Consider the following 16,522-nt stretch of genomic DNA (forward strand, 5'->3'; position numbering starts at 1 on the left):
GCTGACCTTTCAGATGTTGGATTAACATGTGATTAGATAGCTCAAAGGCCAGAAGTGCTTTTTCTATATCTTACCAATGTGTTCAGCAGATTAGCATGAACAACAACAACAAAAACACCACAGTCTTCAAATTATACTTTGGCTTCTGTTGTTTTGAAAACTAGACTTCAGATATACTTTGTAGATTTCAGACATGGGTTTTCGACATTGTAGGATATATAGCTACAGAGAAGAGATCATTTTTAGTTTTTTCTCCCCCTATAATCTTCCTTTGGCAGAACAGTTACAATTTTTTAAAAAATCCATTCAAAAGGAGACTTGAGGAGTTTTCCATTCACTTTTTCATTTCTGGAAGTCTGACTTTCTTTTTTTCTTTTTTTTTTTATTGTGTTATGTTAGCCACCATAGAATACATCATTAGTTTTTGATGCAGTGTTCCAAGATTCATTGTTTATGCACCATACCCAGTGCTCCATGCAATCCTTGCCCTCCTTAATACCCACCACTGGGGTTACCCATCCCCCGCCTCCCCTCTAAAACCCCCAGTTTGTTCCTCAGAGTCCACAGGCTACTCCTTCTGAAGAACATCTGATTAATGGGTGACCAATACATCCCACCACCGCCTCCCCACTGGAGTGCCCACCAACATAGGAACTGGTGCTTCTGGAATGCCTCATCTCTATGTCCCCAGTTATTTTTCCAGTGCAAGCTGCTTCTGCTAGAAGAACTCTTCTCTAGTCCAAAACTCACCGAGTCCCTGCTCCTGAGTCCACCACCTCTGCTATTCCAGCTCCCACCTCATTCTTACGCACTAATCTCCCCTTCGCACCAATCTCCCCTTCATGTAGCAACAGAGCAAAGGGAAATACTGCGGAAGGGGATCTCACAGTTGCCCCAGTGGCCGAAAGCTGCACTCCTAAATGTCTTTCCCACTGCCCTCCAACCAATTAAAACTCCAAATAAGTATTCCCAACTAAATAAGCTCATGCTTTACTGTGCAATACTACTTTTGTAAGCTTCCTTGGAAATCACTCATTAAAGTTCTCTGAGGGCAGAGAATTTTGCCCATGTGTCTCCATCTCCAGCATATACCCTAGGTCATCAGCTTTGAGTTGCCATCACTTTTAAGACACATTTCGGATGAGCAAAAATGTGCAAAACAAATGTGCATCCTACAGTCGATGAAATATGGCAACAGAAGTAACTCTTCACATAGTAAGTGCTTAATAAATGCTTACTGACTTATATTTTTTGAAGTTTCTGTGGGAAAATCTTTTGAGGGGCAAACAATTAGCTTACAGATATATCTGCAGGGGGCAAGGGACTAGAACTTGAGGACTGCCTATATTCCTAATAGCCAATTGTGAATTGTGAATAGCCAATTGCCAATTGTGAAAAGAACAGAAGTTCTCCAGACAGTGATGTGTTCCTATCTGGGTGTGGGTCTGTTTCTCTTCTCTCTCTCCTTACCTCATCAATTAGTTTTCTGGCATTTGCGATAGTGTAATCACCAGCAAATAATACCACTAAGCATGACTCATCACTGCTCTTCTGCCTCTGACCCCGAGATACTGGAACGATACTTCTATTGGCTTCTGTGGAAACACGGACTGCTTTGAGCTCTTCGGTAGTAGGCAGAGGAACATGGTCTTGAACTACAGCATCCTCGGGAAGAAGGCTCCAGTTGAGCTCTCCTGACACGGGGGTAAAGTCATGAATGTTGCTCCAGGTATTATTGAAGATACTCAGCCCCGCGTCCTTGAACTGGAATGCTAACTCGGGGTAGTACCATTGGAAGCAGCCAAACTTGATGTTTGTGGAAGACTCAATGATGGGTTGAGTGGCACAGCACAGAAAGACTTCCAGCTTTCTACAATCCCGCACACGAAACTGTTGGCAGGCTAGCGTACACTTGCAATCTCTGCAATTCCGAAAAAACACACTGCCTTTCACAGGTCCCAGAAAAATCACACAGTTAGTACAGTCATCAATAGTAATCGTAGCAGAGTGATCAAAGATATAGATGTTACAGTTCTCACAGTCTTGAATGAGAAACTGTTGTCCCGCCACTTGGCCAGGTAGGCGACCTACTGTTTCATCCTTCAGGCCACTGAACATGTAGTCTTTTGGATCAACCTGCAGGGACAAAACACAGGCCTTGAGTATTACTAACATCATTCAACAACTATTAGTCAAGTGTCTACTGGGTACCAGGCACAATTCTTGGTGCTAAAATAATAAGTTCCTACTCTCACCGACTTTGCAACATAGTAAGAAAATGAAAAGCGCAAATTATTTCTTCCAGTAGTTAAGAAGAATGGGGGCAGGGAAAGGGAGAGGAAACTGTGATAAAGAAAGGCTCAAGGACATATCAACCAAACAATGTGTGGACATTGTGTGGATCCTGTTTCAACACACCAACTATAGAAACACATTTTTGAAACAGTTGGGGACATTCTCATGCACACAGCATTTTGGATGATATTAAGGAATATTTCAGCTCGGACCCTTTTTCTGATGTTTCACTTTTTAAAATTTCTTAATTCAAGTATAATTAACATTACAGTTTTATATTAGTTTCAGGTGTACAGCGTAGTGATTTAGTAATTCCATACATCACCTGGTGCTCATCACAAGTGCCCTGCTTAATCCCCGTCACCTATTTCACCCATCCCCCTACCTACCTCCAGTTTGTTCTCTATATTTAAGTGTCCGGTCTTCTGACTGCCTTTTTCCTTTGTTCATTTGTGTTGCTTCTTAAATTCTACGAGTGAAAATTTTAAAACTTCTGAAATTGGAAATACACCCAGATTGAAATATATTTCTTTATCCTTCAATAAACGGATGTGTGGGTCTTGGTTTCTAAGCCCTGACTGATTTCTGCAATATGCTACAGAAAATGGAAGAACCTGAAGGCACAAGAATTACTATATGGCATAACTCCCATCTGCAAGTTTGATTCAAATATTTATTAAGCTTTTCCTACAAGGCAATTCTTCAAATGCCACCATTCCCAACCTTAGATATTCTAAACTAAAGCACACATAACCTTTTAAACACTATGCCTGTAATTTGTCACATTATATACTTTAAAATTCTAACTGACCTCTAAGAGTCACAGAAAGGCCATTTTAATTTTTCCAAATTACATTGGAGTCTACTTGCACTGTTCTACCTCTTTGCAAATATTATATTTCATATAAAACTATTTGTGTGCCAGAAACAGACTCCCATATAGTAAGCAAATTTTTGATTACTCACAAAGGATAATTTACTCATCCCAACCATCACTAACTTAAAGTGGCTTATTCAGTAATGCACAATAAATGTTGTACTTATCCAGTTTTACATAATGTACTAGAAGGAGTACTGGTCTGTAGCATGAGGCGATAAAAGAGGCACTTTGTTTCCCAGTCTTAATTCTGTCACCTATGAGCAACATGATCTTGGAAAGGCAATTGAACTTTCCAGATCTTCAGTCATTCAACCAACATCTGAACACCCAATATGAGCCAGATAATCTCTCAGGCACTAACGTGAGTATGACCAGCTTTTCCCATAAAAAAGTAAACACTAACCTAAACAGATGATTTAAAAACAACTCGGCTGTATAATGCAAGAAGCCTAGAATATTCTGGAAACACAGAGGAAGGAAACCTGGGGTGGAGGAGGTAGGGTGTAAGAATTTACTAACAAAGTGAGAATGAACCAGCTGGAGTTCACCACATAAAACAGGTAGGAGTAAAAGATCCTCTTTTTCCACACCAGGCAAAAGTGAAAGAATTGACAAAATAAAACTCTTCAGAGAACATGAGGAAAACCGAACATGGTTTGGTGTTTACCAGTGATACTAGAATGGGAGCAGATGAAGCTAGAGAGATAGGCAGGGGCCATATTACAAAGCCTGGAAGTTATCCGTGGGCAATAGGGTACCACAGGAGGGTTTTAAATAAGAGAAATTTACATTTCAGGAAGTTTACTCTGTAAGAATAAGGAGGTGGGGCATGGATCTGAGACTTTTGCTGTCGGCAGTGGCTAGAAGAGGAAGATGGGATAAATTCGCGAAATACTGAGGAAGTAGAATCCATCAATTCGGTAATTCAACAGCTGTCGGCAGAAGGGTGGGTCCAAAATGATTCTTAGTTCTCTCGTCAGTGTTTTCCGACTGTTTTGGACTATAACGTGCATTAGCAGATTCTTCAACACAGCCCAGTACCCCTACTGGTGAGTATTTGCACATGGACACAAACCAAAGAAATAAAAGCTTCACGAATAATATTTACCCTGATTTTGTGGCAAGCCCCCCAGCACACACAAAATTTTCTATTATGCCCTGAAGGGTTTGAAAAAACACTACTCTGATTTATATGATTGGATGTTAGTGCGCCATACCTCAGAAAAAGTGAAAAATACAGGGGGCAACACAGGTTTAATGTGGAAAGTATTATTCAAGCAATTGTTTCTAGGATTTTACAGGTGATGCATGTATATAAAGGTACTGGGGCGCCTGGGTGCCTCAGTCAGTTGGGCAACCTTTGGTTTCGGCTCAGGTCGTGATCTCATGGGTTGTGAGATTGTGCACCGTGTCAGGCTCCGCGCTGAGTGTGGAGTCTGCTTGAAGATTTTCTCCCTCTGACCGTCCCCTCAAATAAATGAACATACCTTAAAAAAAAAAAGTACAGTATTCCAGTTTGGTCTCTAAAAAGAAACCCAATCAGCATAGTTGCTGGTTCCCTATTGCCTAAGATCAACCCCAAAGGGACCATGTAAGGAAAACACCAAGAAAAGGGGAAACTATGAGAAGTCCCTGTGGGGACGTGTGGGAGGATAAAACAAAAAAGGAACCTCTGGGATTTCTGCTCTTGCTTCTCCCCCACCCTAAATCTTGAGACAACTGTGCTTCTCCCACAACTGCTGGGACTCAGATCTCTGGTCCAGACTTCCTTTGAGTAAATTTAGGGCAGGACAGAAACCTTGTGCTAGTGAAGAGGTGGGAAAAAACAGGGGGGACTAACTCTGACAGTTGCTCTGGACCTCTCCAAACCCTTGTAACTGGCGGATTAAAATCTAAGAAGTATCTTCTAATGCTGCGTCTCCCAACTACTAATTGGTCAAGTAGACCAAAAAAATTAACAAAATACAGAAGCACTGAACCACACAATGAGAACAAGCTTAAGTTCTGCATCCAGGAAGTAGAGTGCACTCACAGTTTTCTTAAGGACACACTAAAGCTTTTTTAAAAATCATATAGTAGATCCTAAGGCCTAAACAAATTTTAAATAATAGGTAACATACAGACCATGATATGAGACTAACATGTAATTAGGTTAAAAGTTAATAACAAAGGACACTTTTAAAAATTCTTGCCTACTTGAACATTTTAAAAACACACTGCTAAATAACTCATGGGTTAAAGAAGAAATCATAATCAAATCTAAAAATACTTGAATTAAATGTTAAGGTACCACATTTGGGATGCAGCAAAGACAGTGCTTTGAAGGCAATCTCTAACCTTAAATAGCTATAGTAAAAACACTCAAAATCAGTTAAATGTCCACCTTAAGAAATTAGACAATAAACAATAAAACTGCAGAAGGTAGGAGGAGAAAGATAAATAGTAGAAATGAGTAACTTAAGTATTAAATATATAAAACAAAACATCAGCAAAGCCAAAAATATGCTTTGGGGGGCAAAAAAGAGGCAAACTTCTGGCAAGAATGACCAGGGAAAGAAGAACGAAACACGAACAGTATGAATAAAAAGGGGGATATTACCATAAATAGAGGTTAAAGGAGAATAGTATCAATAACCATATACCAACAAGTTTTAACAAATCTCTTAAAAAAATAACTTAAAAAAAAAACCACAACTCACTCCAGAGGAAGTTAAATGCTTAAATAAATGCTATTACTACTAAAGAAATACAACTAGTGGGCTAAGTGTTCCCACAAAGAAACACCAGGCCCAGATGGTTTTATAAGCAGATTCCAATTTTATTTATCCCAGGTTCATGCAAACCCATAAAGGCAATAGAAAAAGAAGGAACAGTCCTAACTCATGCTATTAGCCTGTCTGGCTAGACCCTAGTAAGAAAAACAAAGACATAACAAAATTAGATTTTAGGTTCATTTCACCCACATCTATAGATGGGGGAAAGAAAAAAAAAAACCCTGCAAATTAAATCAATCCTATAAAAAGAGAAAGCACCACAACCAAGTTGAGCGCAAATGGTTCAGTATTAGAAAATCTTTCAGTGTAAGTCACTATTATGTGATAACAGCTTACATTTTACTCCTAAGTCCTATTGATCTCCTATGGGAATTTATTCTTCAGCAAACTGGAAGCACTTGCTGTGACCTATGTCCTCCAACTCCCCTTTGCCCAGACGGCCTTCCTTCTCCTAGTTCTTGTCCACCTGTCAAACTTCTGTGAAGCTTTCCAGTTTCCTTAACCAGAAGCCTGCTCTCCCTTTTCAGAGTACCTATATTACATTAAATACCAGTGTCCGTCCCTTCCTGTAACCAATCTATTTAAAACTGAAACACCTCCTCCAATACTACCTCTTTACCCTTCTTTATTTTTCTCCAAAGCACTTAGCTTCCTTTTAATGCACTATGGATGCATCATATTCATCGTCTTTATTCTACCTATCCTCCTTTATGGACGTAAGCTCCATGAGGAAAAGGATTATCTGTTTTGCCCACCCGTTTCCCCCTGAACCCAGAACAGTGCCTGGTAGCCAGAGGCACTCCACACACCAATAGTGAATCCATTTTAACTACTTAATCTTTATTACCTCAGTGTGTGTAATCTAGGGTAGGTGGTCCCCACGTGTCTCTTTAATAAACAAACGTGAAGAGTTAACTAGGTTTGGTCATCACACACTTCTCCACTGCCCATTCTCCAGAAGAGAGACCCTGATAATGATCAAGAACAACATGATATTCTCAGGGACATTCGGTCAGGTCACTGTTCGAGTTGGCCAACTTCTAAGTAGAAAGATAATTACACAGAAGGAGGCGGAGGCACTCTTAATATCAGGGCTGGGGTTCTCCTTTTTACATTCTCTTCTCTCCCATACCTGTGGTAAAAGCAAGCTGCAGCTGCCTTCCACTTGGAAGAGCCAGTGAAGGGAATGGGAATGTGGGCATGGAGCAGGCTAATGGGATCTGGATCTAATCCAGGCCTTAAAGTGGAGAAAAGGGAACATCCGAGAGTTCTGCTTTAGGCCTTATGGAGCGTAGGAACATTGTCTGGTCTTCTTCAGCCTGTCACCTTGGCACCAGTCCACCTCCCACAGTGGGGCTGAGAAGATCAAGAGCACCAGGATTAGGTGTAGGGAAAAGGGGCCCAGGAGTTGGCCTGTCTCTACCAAAGCCTCAAACCCACTGGGCAAGTAGAATCTTCAAGGTTCAGCTTATGGTTTATCTCACTGTACCAGAAACTCCTTAGAACTCTGATGTAAAACTTTGTGTGTATTCTCCTGGGGAATTAATTTAGGGTTTAAGATTCTGGCCAAATCATCTTTGCTTGAGATATGGATAACAAGTTCAAACATTTGCAAGCACATTTAAGTAGGGAACAAACCAGTGTTTGGATAAAAATTTAAAAAATATAATAAAACAGTAGGGGCGCCTGGGTGGCTGAGCTGGTTAAGCATCTGCCTTTGGCTCAGGTCTTGATCTTGGGGTCCTGGGATCCGCAGGTCAGGCTCCTGGCTCAGTGAGGAGTCTGCTCTGCTTTTCTCATTCTCTCTGCCCCCACCCCCATGTGTGCTCTCTCAAATAAGTAAAATCTTTAAAAAAAAAAAAAAACTGTTAATACCTGTTACTTAAAGGAATTTAGTGAATTTGTTTTGCATGGAAATGATACATAAGATGTATAGCATTTGAGAAATTTCAACTACGTTGTTTATAATACAATTAGTACTCTATCAGAAGTTGCAGTTAAGACTTGTTGCAAATGCTGAAATAATAGCCACTTTTACCTTTGAAATCACTGAGCTGCTACCTTAGTCTGCACCTGAAGTGTTATGTACGGAATACCTATAGCTTCTCCAAATTCAAATCTGAAGCCCTAGCCCAGGAAGTGATGGTACTGCGGTACTGGGGAGTTAGTCCGCTCAGGTTTAAAAGAAGTCACAAGGGCAGGGCCTCATGATGAGATTGTGCTCTTAGAAGAAAAGACCTCCCTCTCTTCCTCCCTCCGTCTTGTCTCCCTCCCTCCCTGCACACACAATAGAGGAAAGGCCGTTGAAGGCAGCAGAGTATGAGCCAGAGAGCAGGCCCTCACCAGTGAGAACTGCAGAACTCTGGGCACATTACAATTCTGTCCAAATCCCTGCTGTAAGAGACTTGACCAAACTCCAGCATGGCTTCTAGCAGCACAAGCCATGTCTCTAGAAGGACTCTACCCCCCTACCCCTGGGGGGTAAAATTTTCCTGCCAGGGAAATTTACTATGTGTTCTAGCTAATACCTGATAATAGGCCCCTGACCTTCCTTTCTTAGAGCATTGATTAAAAAGGGCTCCACAGTTGTGAATATGTAAACCTTAAAACTCAGAAATATCTTTTCCAAGGACCTGAGAGTCATTCCTTTGAAATATAACTACCAGGAAGGACAGGGCCTCTGTCTATCAGTCTCTGTGGGAGGACAGAATTCTAACTTTGATAACTGTGAGTGAACAAACACAGCTGGTTTAATCACATTTACACTGACCAACTTTGTAATTTTCACTTCTCTGACTCTCCCTGCTCCCCCATTTTCCTGATAAAATTGCTGAAATCACCTCTCCACAAACTGGAACGCAGCTCAGCTCTGTCCCCTACTGTCAGCAGTTACTGAATAAAATCTCTTTTCAATGCTTTAACTAATGTCCAGCAGTATTTACCTTTGACACCAGATGCTCCATCTGCTAGTACCTTGATCTTGGACTTCTCAAGTCTCTAGAACCATCTAATAAATAAATGTCTGCTGTTTAAGCCAACTAGTCTATGCTATTTTGTTATGGCAGCCTGAGACAGACTAAGAATGGTTGCCACAACAAAATAACAGACCAGATGGCTTAAACAACAGAAATTTATGTCTCTCAGTCTGGAGGCTGGGAAGTCCAAGATTAAGGTGCCATCACAGTTGGTTTCCTGTGAGACCTCTCTGGCTGGCAGACAGCAAACAGCTGCCTTCTCCCTTATATCCTCCTCACATGGCCTTCCCTGGTGAGTGCAGGGCAAGCTCTCTGCTGTCACTTCTCATAAGGACACTAATCCTATCAGATAAGGACCCCAACCTATGATCTCCTTTAACGGTAATTACTTCCTTGGAGGCCCCATCTCCAAACACAGCACACAGAGAGTTATAGGGCTCCAACATGGGAATTTTGGAGGGACACAAATACTCAGTCTCTAACAACTGCCAACGATGAGAAGTTAAACGTAATTTTACTATTTTTCTAAGTACTTTATCTGGACACCTCAGTTCTTCTAGTTATGGGGAGAAATTCATGCTATAGTTAAAGCTCCTCTAAGCAAAAGAGTTCTAAAGTATAAAATTATTTGGACTGTCAATGCGGTCTACAAAGGAGAAATTTAGGATTTATGTTGCTGTACTTTCTCAACAAATCCTGAAAGCTCTACAAAACAAAAAGTAATAATAAATAATCTGAAGCTTAGTACCATACTCATTTTGCAAGAGTTACTAGTTCTCACGTAAAATGCCCCAAATCACAAACATGGAAAGGTCATATTCCAAGCTACCTTTTCACGAGAGCCCCTTATGAAGTGAGCTTAGTTTAGGCTGTATTTCTTACTATAATCCATAAAAGACAGTAAATACACTTTCAGAATCAAAGAAAACATTTCAACAGCTGCAATTCACCTGAGACAGCTGATAAACTAAGTTAAGCAGTATTTTCCTAACAGAAAATGAAAGTAAACATCTTATTGTTTTACTGAGTAGCAATCCGAATTTTCCATTAAAATTCATCTCCACGGGTAAACTTCCTTAATGATAATCTGAGATGAAATGATGAATTTGTCAATTTCAGTGGAAAGCCTGTCTGCAAAGAAGTCCAAAATAAAGCTCTGGAGTGTAAGAAGCACTGTTATAGGTATGAGATACCATTCTCACTGCTTTATAATCATTCACTCAATATCATAAAAACCCCGGGACATGATGGGTTTTGGTTGATTGAGCACCTGACTCCTGATTTCAGCTCAGGTCATGATCTCAGGGTGGCGAGATCCAGGGCAATGGGCTCCGCCTGCTCTCTCCTTCCCCCTTGGCCGCTCCATCCTCCCAGCACACAGACGCTCTCTCTCTCTCTCAAATAAATAAAGAACATCTCTTTAAAAATACTCATAAAAATCCCTGTAAGAGCTGTATACTATTTCTGTTTTACAGATGAGAAAATTTAGCTATTCAGAGGCTAAATGACTTGCCCTAAGTTACACAGTTAGTAAGTGCTTGAGCTCAGTCTCAGACCTAGGCAGTCTGGCTCCTAAGTATATTTTCTCAGTTGCTTCTTCACATTTAACCATATCCAAACAGAAACCAATGTTTACCGGCACTTAAATCAATGGAACAGAGTAGAGAGTTCAAAAATAGACTTATGTTACATTGGCAAAGGTGCAAAGGCAATTCAATACAGAAAGGATAGTCTTTTCAACAAATGTTATTGGAACAACTGGAAATCTGTATGTAAAAAAAGAAAAAGAATCTCTCATATTTTGTACCATATATAGCAATTAACTCAAAATGGATCACAGAACCCAACTGTAAAACCAAAACTCTACAACTTCTAGAAGAAAGCAGAGGAGAAAATTGTTGTAATCCTGGTTAGATAAAGATTTTCTAGATGTGAAACCAAAAACACAATCCACAAAAGAAAAAATTGAAAACTAGAGTTTTATCAAAATAGAAAATTTTGGGGGGTGTCCGGGTGCCTTAGTCATTAAGCATCTGCCTTCAGCTCGGGTCATGATCCCAGGATCCTGGGATCGAGCCCCACATTGGGCTCCCTGCTCAGCAGGAAGCCTGCTTCTCCCTCTCCCACTCTCCCTGCTTGTGTTCCCTCTCTTGCTGTGTCTCTCTGTAAAATAAATAAATAAAATCATTTAAAAAAAAAAGAAAATTTTTATTCTTCAAAAGACACTGTTAAGAGAAGACAAACCAGGGGCGCCTGGGTGGCTCAGTGGGTTGGGCCGCTGCCTTTGGCTCAGGTCATGATCTCAGGGTCCTGGGATCAAGTCCCGCATCGGGCTCTCTGCTCAGCAGGGAGCCTGCTTCCTCCTCTCTCTCTGCCTGCCTCTCTGCCTACTTGTGATCTCTCTCTGTCAAATAAATAAATAAAATCTTTAAAAAAAAAAAAGAGAAGACAAACCATTAATTGGGGTAAAAATCTGCAAAACACACATATGACAAGGGATTTGTATCCAGGATATATTTTTTAAAAAAAGCCTCAAATGTCATTTAAGAAAACAAACTAGTAAGGGGCACCTGGGTGGCTCAGTGGGTTAAGCCGCTGCCTTCGGCTCAGGTCACGATCTCGCGTCCCGGGATCGAGTCCCGCATCGGGCTCTCTGCTCAGCAGGGAGCCTGCTTCCTCCTCTCTCTCTCTCTGCCTGCCTCTCTGCCTACTTGTGATCTCTCTCTGTCAAATAAATAAATAAAATCTTTAAAAAAAAAAAAAGAAAACAAACTAGTAAAAAAGGGGCAAAAGATTTTAATAAGCACTTCACCAAAGTAAATATATGGATTGCAAATAAGTACATGGAAAAATCCTCAACATCGTTAGTCATCAGCGATACGCAAGTTAAACGACAATGGAATACCACTAAATGCCTATTAGAATGCCTAAAATTAAAAAAAAAAACAAAACCTTGACCATACCAAGTGCTGGTGGCATAGCAACTGCCACCATAGCATCTCGTATGTTGCTGGTAAGAATGCAAACTGGCATAGCCACTTTGGAAAATAGTTTGGCAGTTTCTTATAAAGTTCAATATAAAATGTCCATGTAAGTCAGTAATCCCACTCCTAGGTATTCACCCAAATGAAGTGAAAAATTATGTTCACTCAAAAACTGCATGCAAATGTTTATGGTAGCTTTATTCATCATTACCCAGACTGAAAACAACCCCAATGTTCCTCAACTGGTGAACAGATAAACAAACATGGTATACCCATATAATGCAATACTACTCAACAGTAAAAAGGAACTCCTGATACATGCAATAACATGGCTGAACTTTAAAATTATCATGCTAAGTGAAAGGCGGCAGACTCAAAAGGTTACACACTACATGATCCACTTATATGACATTCTCAAAAGACAGAACTATAGGGATAAGGATGCCCGGCAGGTTTAGTTGGTAGAGGGTATATCTTGATCACCAGGTCAAGAGTTTGAGTCCCACGTGGGGTGGTAGAGATTACTTAAATAAATAAAACTTTTTGAAAAAAGACAAAACTGTAAGGATAAAAAACTGATCAGAATAACTCAATCAGAGAAAGACAGCTATCACATGATTTCTCTGGTATGAGGAATTTAAGAGGCAGAGCAGGTGTCATGGGGGTAAGGAAGGAAAAAATGAAACATGATGGGATAAATAAAAAAACTGATCAGAAGCTGGGGGCGGAGTTGACTATAAAAGGAACACAAGGAAATTTGGAGGTATGATGGAACTGTTCTATATCTCGATTGTGGTGATCAGTTACTCAACTACTTTCATTTGCCAAAACTCATAGCTGTACACTTTATTTTTTTAATTAAACATTTTTTTATTAATATATACTATACTATTAGCCCCAGGGGTACAGGTCTGTGAATCGCCAGGTTTACACACTTTACAGCACTCACCATAGCACACACCTTCCCCAATGTCCGTAACTCCACCACCCTCTCCCTATCCCCTTCCCCCCGGCAACCCTCAGTTTGTTTTGTGAGATTAATAGTCTCTTATGGTTTGTCTCCCTCCCAATCCCATCTTGTTTCATTTACTCTTTTCCTACCCCCCCCAAACCCCCAATGTTGCCTCTCAACTTCTTCTTATCAGGGAGATCATATGATAATTATCTTTCTCTGATTGATTTATTTTGCTAAGCATAATACCCTCTAGCTCCATCCACATCATCACAAATGGCAAGATTTCATTTCTTTTGATGGCTGCATAGTATTCCATTGTATATATATACCACATCTTCTTTATCCATTCATCTGTTGATGGACATCTAGGTTCTTTCCATAGTTTGGCTATTGTTGACATTGGTGCTATAAACATTCAGGTACACGTGCCCCTTCAGATCACTACATTTGTATCTTTAGGGTAAATACCCAGTAGTGCGATTGCTGGGTCATAGGGTAGCTCTATTTTCAACTTTTTGAGGAACCTCCATGCTTTTCATGAGTGTTTTCCAGAATGGTTGTACCAGCTTGCATTCCCACCAACAGTGTAGGAGGGTTTCCCTTTCTCCACATCCTCGCCAGCATCTGTCATTTCCTGACTTGTTAATTTTAGCCATTCTGACTGGTGTGAAGTGGTATCTCACTGAGGTTTTGATTTTCTTAACTGTATACTTTAAAAGGGTAAATTTCACTCTATGTAAGTTATACTGCATTTAAAATAAAATTACTTAGAATTTCAACATTGTGGGGCACCTGGGTGGCTCAGTGGGTTAAGCCTCTGCCTTCGGCTCAGGTCATGGTCTTGGGGTCCTGGGATCGAGCCCTGCATTGGACTCTCTGCTCAGCAGGGAGCCTGCTTCCCCCTCTCTCTCTGCCTACTTGTGATCTGTCAAATAAATAAAATCTTTTTAAAAAATTTCAACATCGTTAAATCAGTTTTTTTATAGCTTTTAAAAAAATTTTTTTAAAGATTTTATTTATTTATTTGTCAGAGAGAGAGGGAGAGAGAGCAAGCACAGGCAGACAGAGAGGCAGGCAGAGGCAGAGGGAGAAGCAGGCTCCCTGCCGAGCAAGGAGCTCGATGTGGGACTCGATCCCAGGACGGTGGGATCATGACCTAAGCCGAAGGCAGCTGCTTAACCAACAGGGGTCCCGTCGTTAAATCAGTTTTAGGACTACACAGCTACATAGCTGAAAGGCTATTTCATAAATGAAAATGGCAGTGCCATGTAATTATAGAAATAATAATAGGGGCAACTGGGTGGCTCAGTGGGTTAAGCCTCTGCCTTCGGCTCAGGTCATGATCTCAGGGTCCTGGGATGGAACCCCGCATCAGGCTCTCTGCTCAGCAGGGAGCCTGCTTCCCCCTCTCTCTGCCTACCTCTCTGCCTACCTGTGATTTCTGTTAAATAAATAAATAAAATCTTCTAAAAAAAAGAAATAATAATAAATACCAGTACCTTGATCTTACGTACACTGAGGACAAAAGAAGGTGAAACACTGTATATTAGTTCACTGTGTTGCTAAATTCATAACCACAAAATAGAATTATGAAATTTTAGGTTTGAAAAGGATTTTCCATACCATCTAACCTAATCTTAACCTAATTTTACATCCTATCACATTCCCTTTCTTCACCCTGATTTGCCTGAATGCATCTAGCCATGCTTACCCTCCATGCGCAGAGACGCTCAAAGAATTAGAGAACTGGAGTGGATGTTAAGAAATTGAGGGCTGGAGGGACGCCTGGGTGGCGCAGTTGGTTGAACGACTGCCTCCGGCTCAGGGCGTGATCCTGGAGTCCCGGGATCGAGTCCTGCATCGGGCTCCCAGCTCCATGGGGAGTCTGCTTTGCTCTCTGACCTTCTCCTCGCTCATTCTCTCTCTCACTGTCTCTCTCTCTCAAATAAATAAAATAAAAATCTTTAAAAAAAAAAAAGAAATTGAGGGCTGGAAAAGCTAAAGGCCTTCCCCAATAAGGTATACTGGTGTATAGAATACAAATTAAAACCCCAGTCCCAGGAGCCTGGGTGGCTCAGTGGGTTAAGCCGCTGCCTTCGGCTCAGGTCATGATCTCAGGGTCCTGGGATCGAGTCCCGCATCGGGCTCTCTGCTCAGCAGGGAGCCTGCTTCCTCCTCTCTCTCTCTGCCTCCCTCTCTGCCTGCTTGTGATCTCTGTCAAATAAATAAATAAAATCTTTTAAAAAAAACCCAGTCCCATATACTTTTCACTCTCTGTGCTTTTCCCCTTTACCAAAACTTTATGTAAGTGAAGAAGTTTGAACCCTCTGCACACTGTTGGTAGAAATATAAAATGGTGCAGACACTTTAAAAAAGTTCAGCAGATCTTCAAAAAGTTAAACATAGAATTACTATATGACTCAGGAATGCCATGCCTAGGTATATTCCCAAGAGAAATATTATGTCCACATAAAAAACTGTACACAAATATTCATAGCAGCATTATTTGTAATGGCCGAAAAGTGAAAACAACCCAAATGTCCATCAACTGATGAATGGATAAATAAATTGGACAAGTAAAATTTATAAGTAAATATCTATTCTGTGGAATAGTATTCACTAATAAAAAGGAATACTGCACTGATAATTGTTACAATATGCATGACTCTCAAAGACATGCTAAGTGAAAAAAGCCAGTTAACAAAAGGCCAAATACTGTGTGATTCCATTTATATGAAATGTGTAAAATAGGCAAATCTGCAGAGATAGAAAGTAAAATTGTGGTTTCCCAAGGCTGGTGGGGGGGGGTGGAGAGGGAAGTGGGAATAACTACTAATAGGTATGGGTTTCTTTTGTGGGGAATGAAAATGTTCTAAAATTTTAGTGATGGTATCATAACCCTGTGAACTTACTAAAACTACTGAACTATATACTTTAAGTGAGTAAACTGTATGGTAGATGTATGTCAATAAAGCTATTTTTTATATTAAAACTGTTCGATTTTATTAGCTTCATACTTCCATGTGCCTCAATTTTTCTTTTTATTTAATCACTTTAGGATGGTGTAAACATATGGGATTTATGCCTGGCTTCATGCTTATACAAATTTGAATAGTATTATAATAAAATAAGAGTCAAGCTGAAATCTGTATTAGTCTTTTATAGGTATCCATTCATTAATCACATATTTTCCCCCAGAGATCACATTTTTATTAATATTTCTATTTACATACACTGCAAGTATATCTGATTATAAAAATAAGGTGTGCTTCTTACCAAAACTTTAGATAATTTAGACATTTATTTCTAGTCCTTTTTAGGACACCAAGATATATTTTTCTGGTTTTCAAATTTTCATTCCAGTGTCGTTAATACACAATGTTATGTTTCAGGTGTACAATATAGTGATTCAGCAGTTCCATATGTTAGCCAGTGCTCACCAAGGTAAGTATATTCTTAATCCCCTTTACTGTTTTACCCACCCCCGCCCCCCCAACCTCCCCTCTGCAAACCACCAGTTTGTTCTTTACAGTTACAAGTCTGTTTTCTGGTTTGTCTTTTTTTTCCTTTGTTTGTTTCTTAAACTCCACATAAGTGAAATCACATGCTATTTGTCTTTCTTTGACTGGCTTATTTCGTTTAGCATTATACTCTCTAGC

General features: G+C 40.2%; 1 protein-coding gene across 2 annotated transcripts in view; it reads right to left on the reverse strand.

Moving 5' to 3' along the window:
- RP2 (RP2 activator of ARL3 GTPase) overlaps nt 1-16,522 on the reverse strand; it is a 52,314-nt gene that overhangs the window by 29,824 nt on the left and 5,968 nt on the right. For both annotated transcript variants that reach the window (XM_044235237.1, XM_044235236.1), the window contains exon 2: nt 1,471-2,136. In XM_044235237.1, coding sequence (XP_044091172.1) covers nt 1,471-2,136 — 666 coding nt within the window. The remainder of the gene's footprint in view (nt 1-1,470; nt 2,137-16,522) is intronic.

This window comes from Neovison vison, chromosome X (genome assembly GCF_020171115.1).
Source record: "Neovison vison isolate M4711 chromosome X, ASM_NN_V1, whole genome shotgun sequence".
Lineage (NCBI taxonomy): Eukaryota > Metazoa > Chordata > Mammalia > Carnivora > Mustelidae > Neogale > Neogale vison.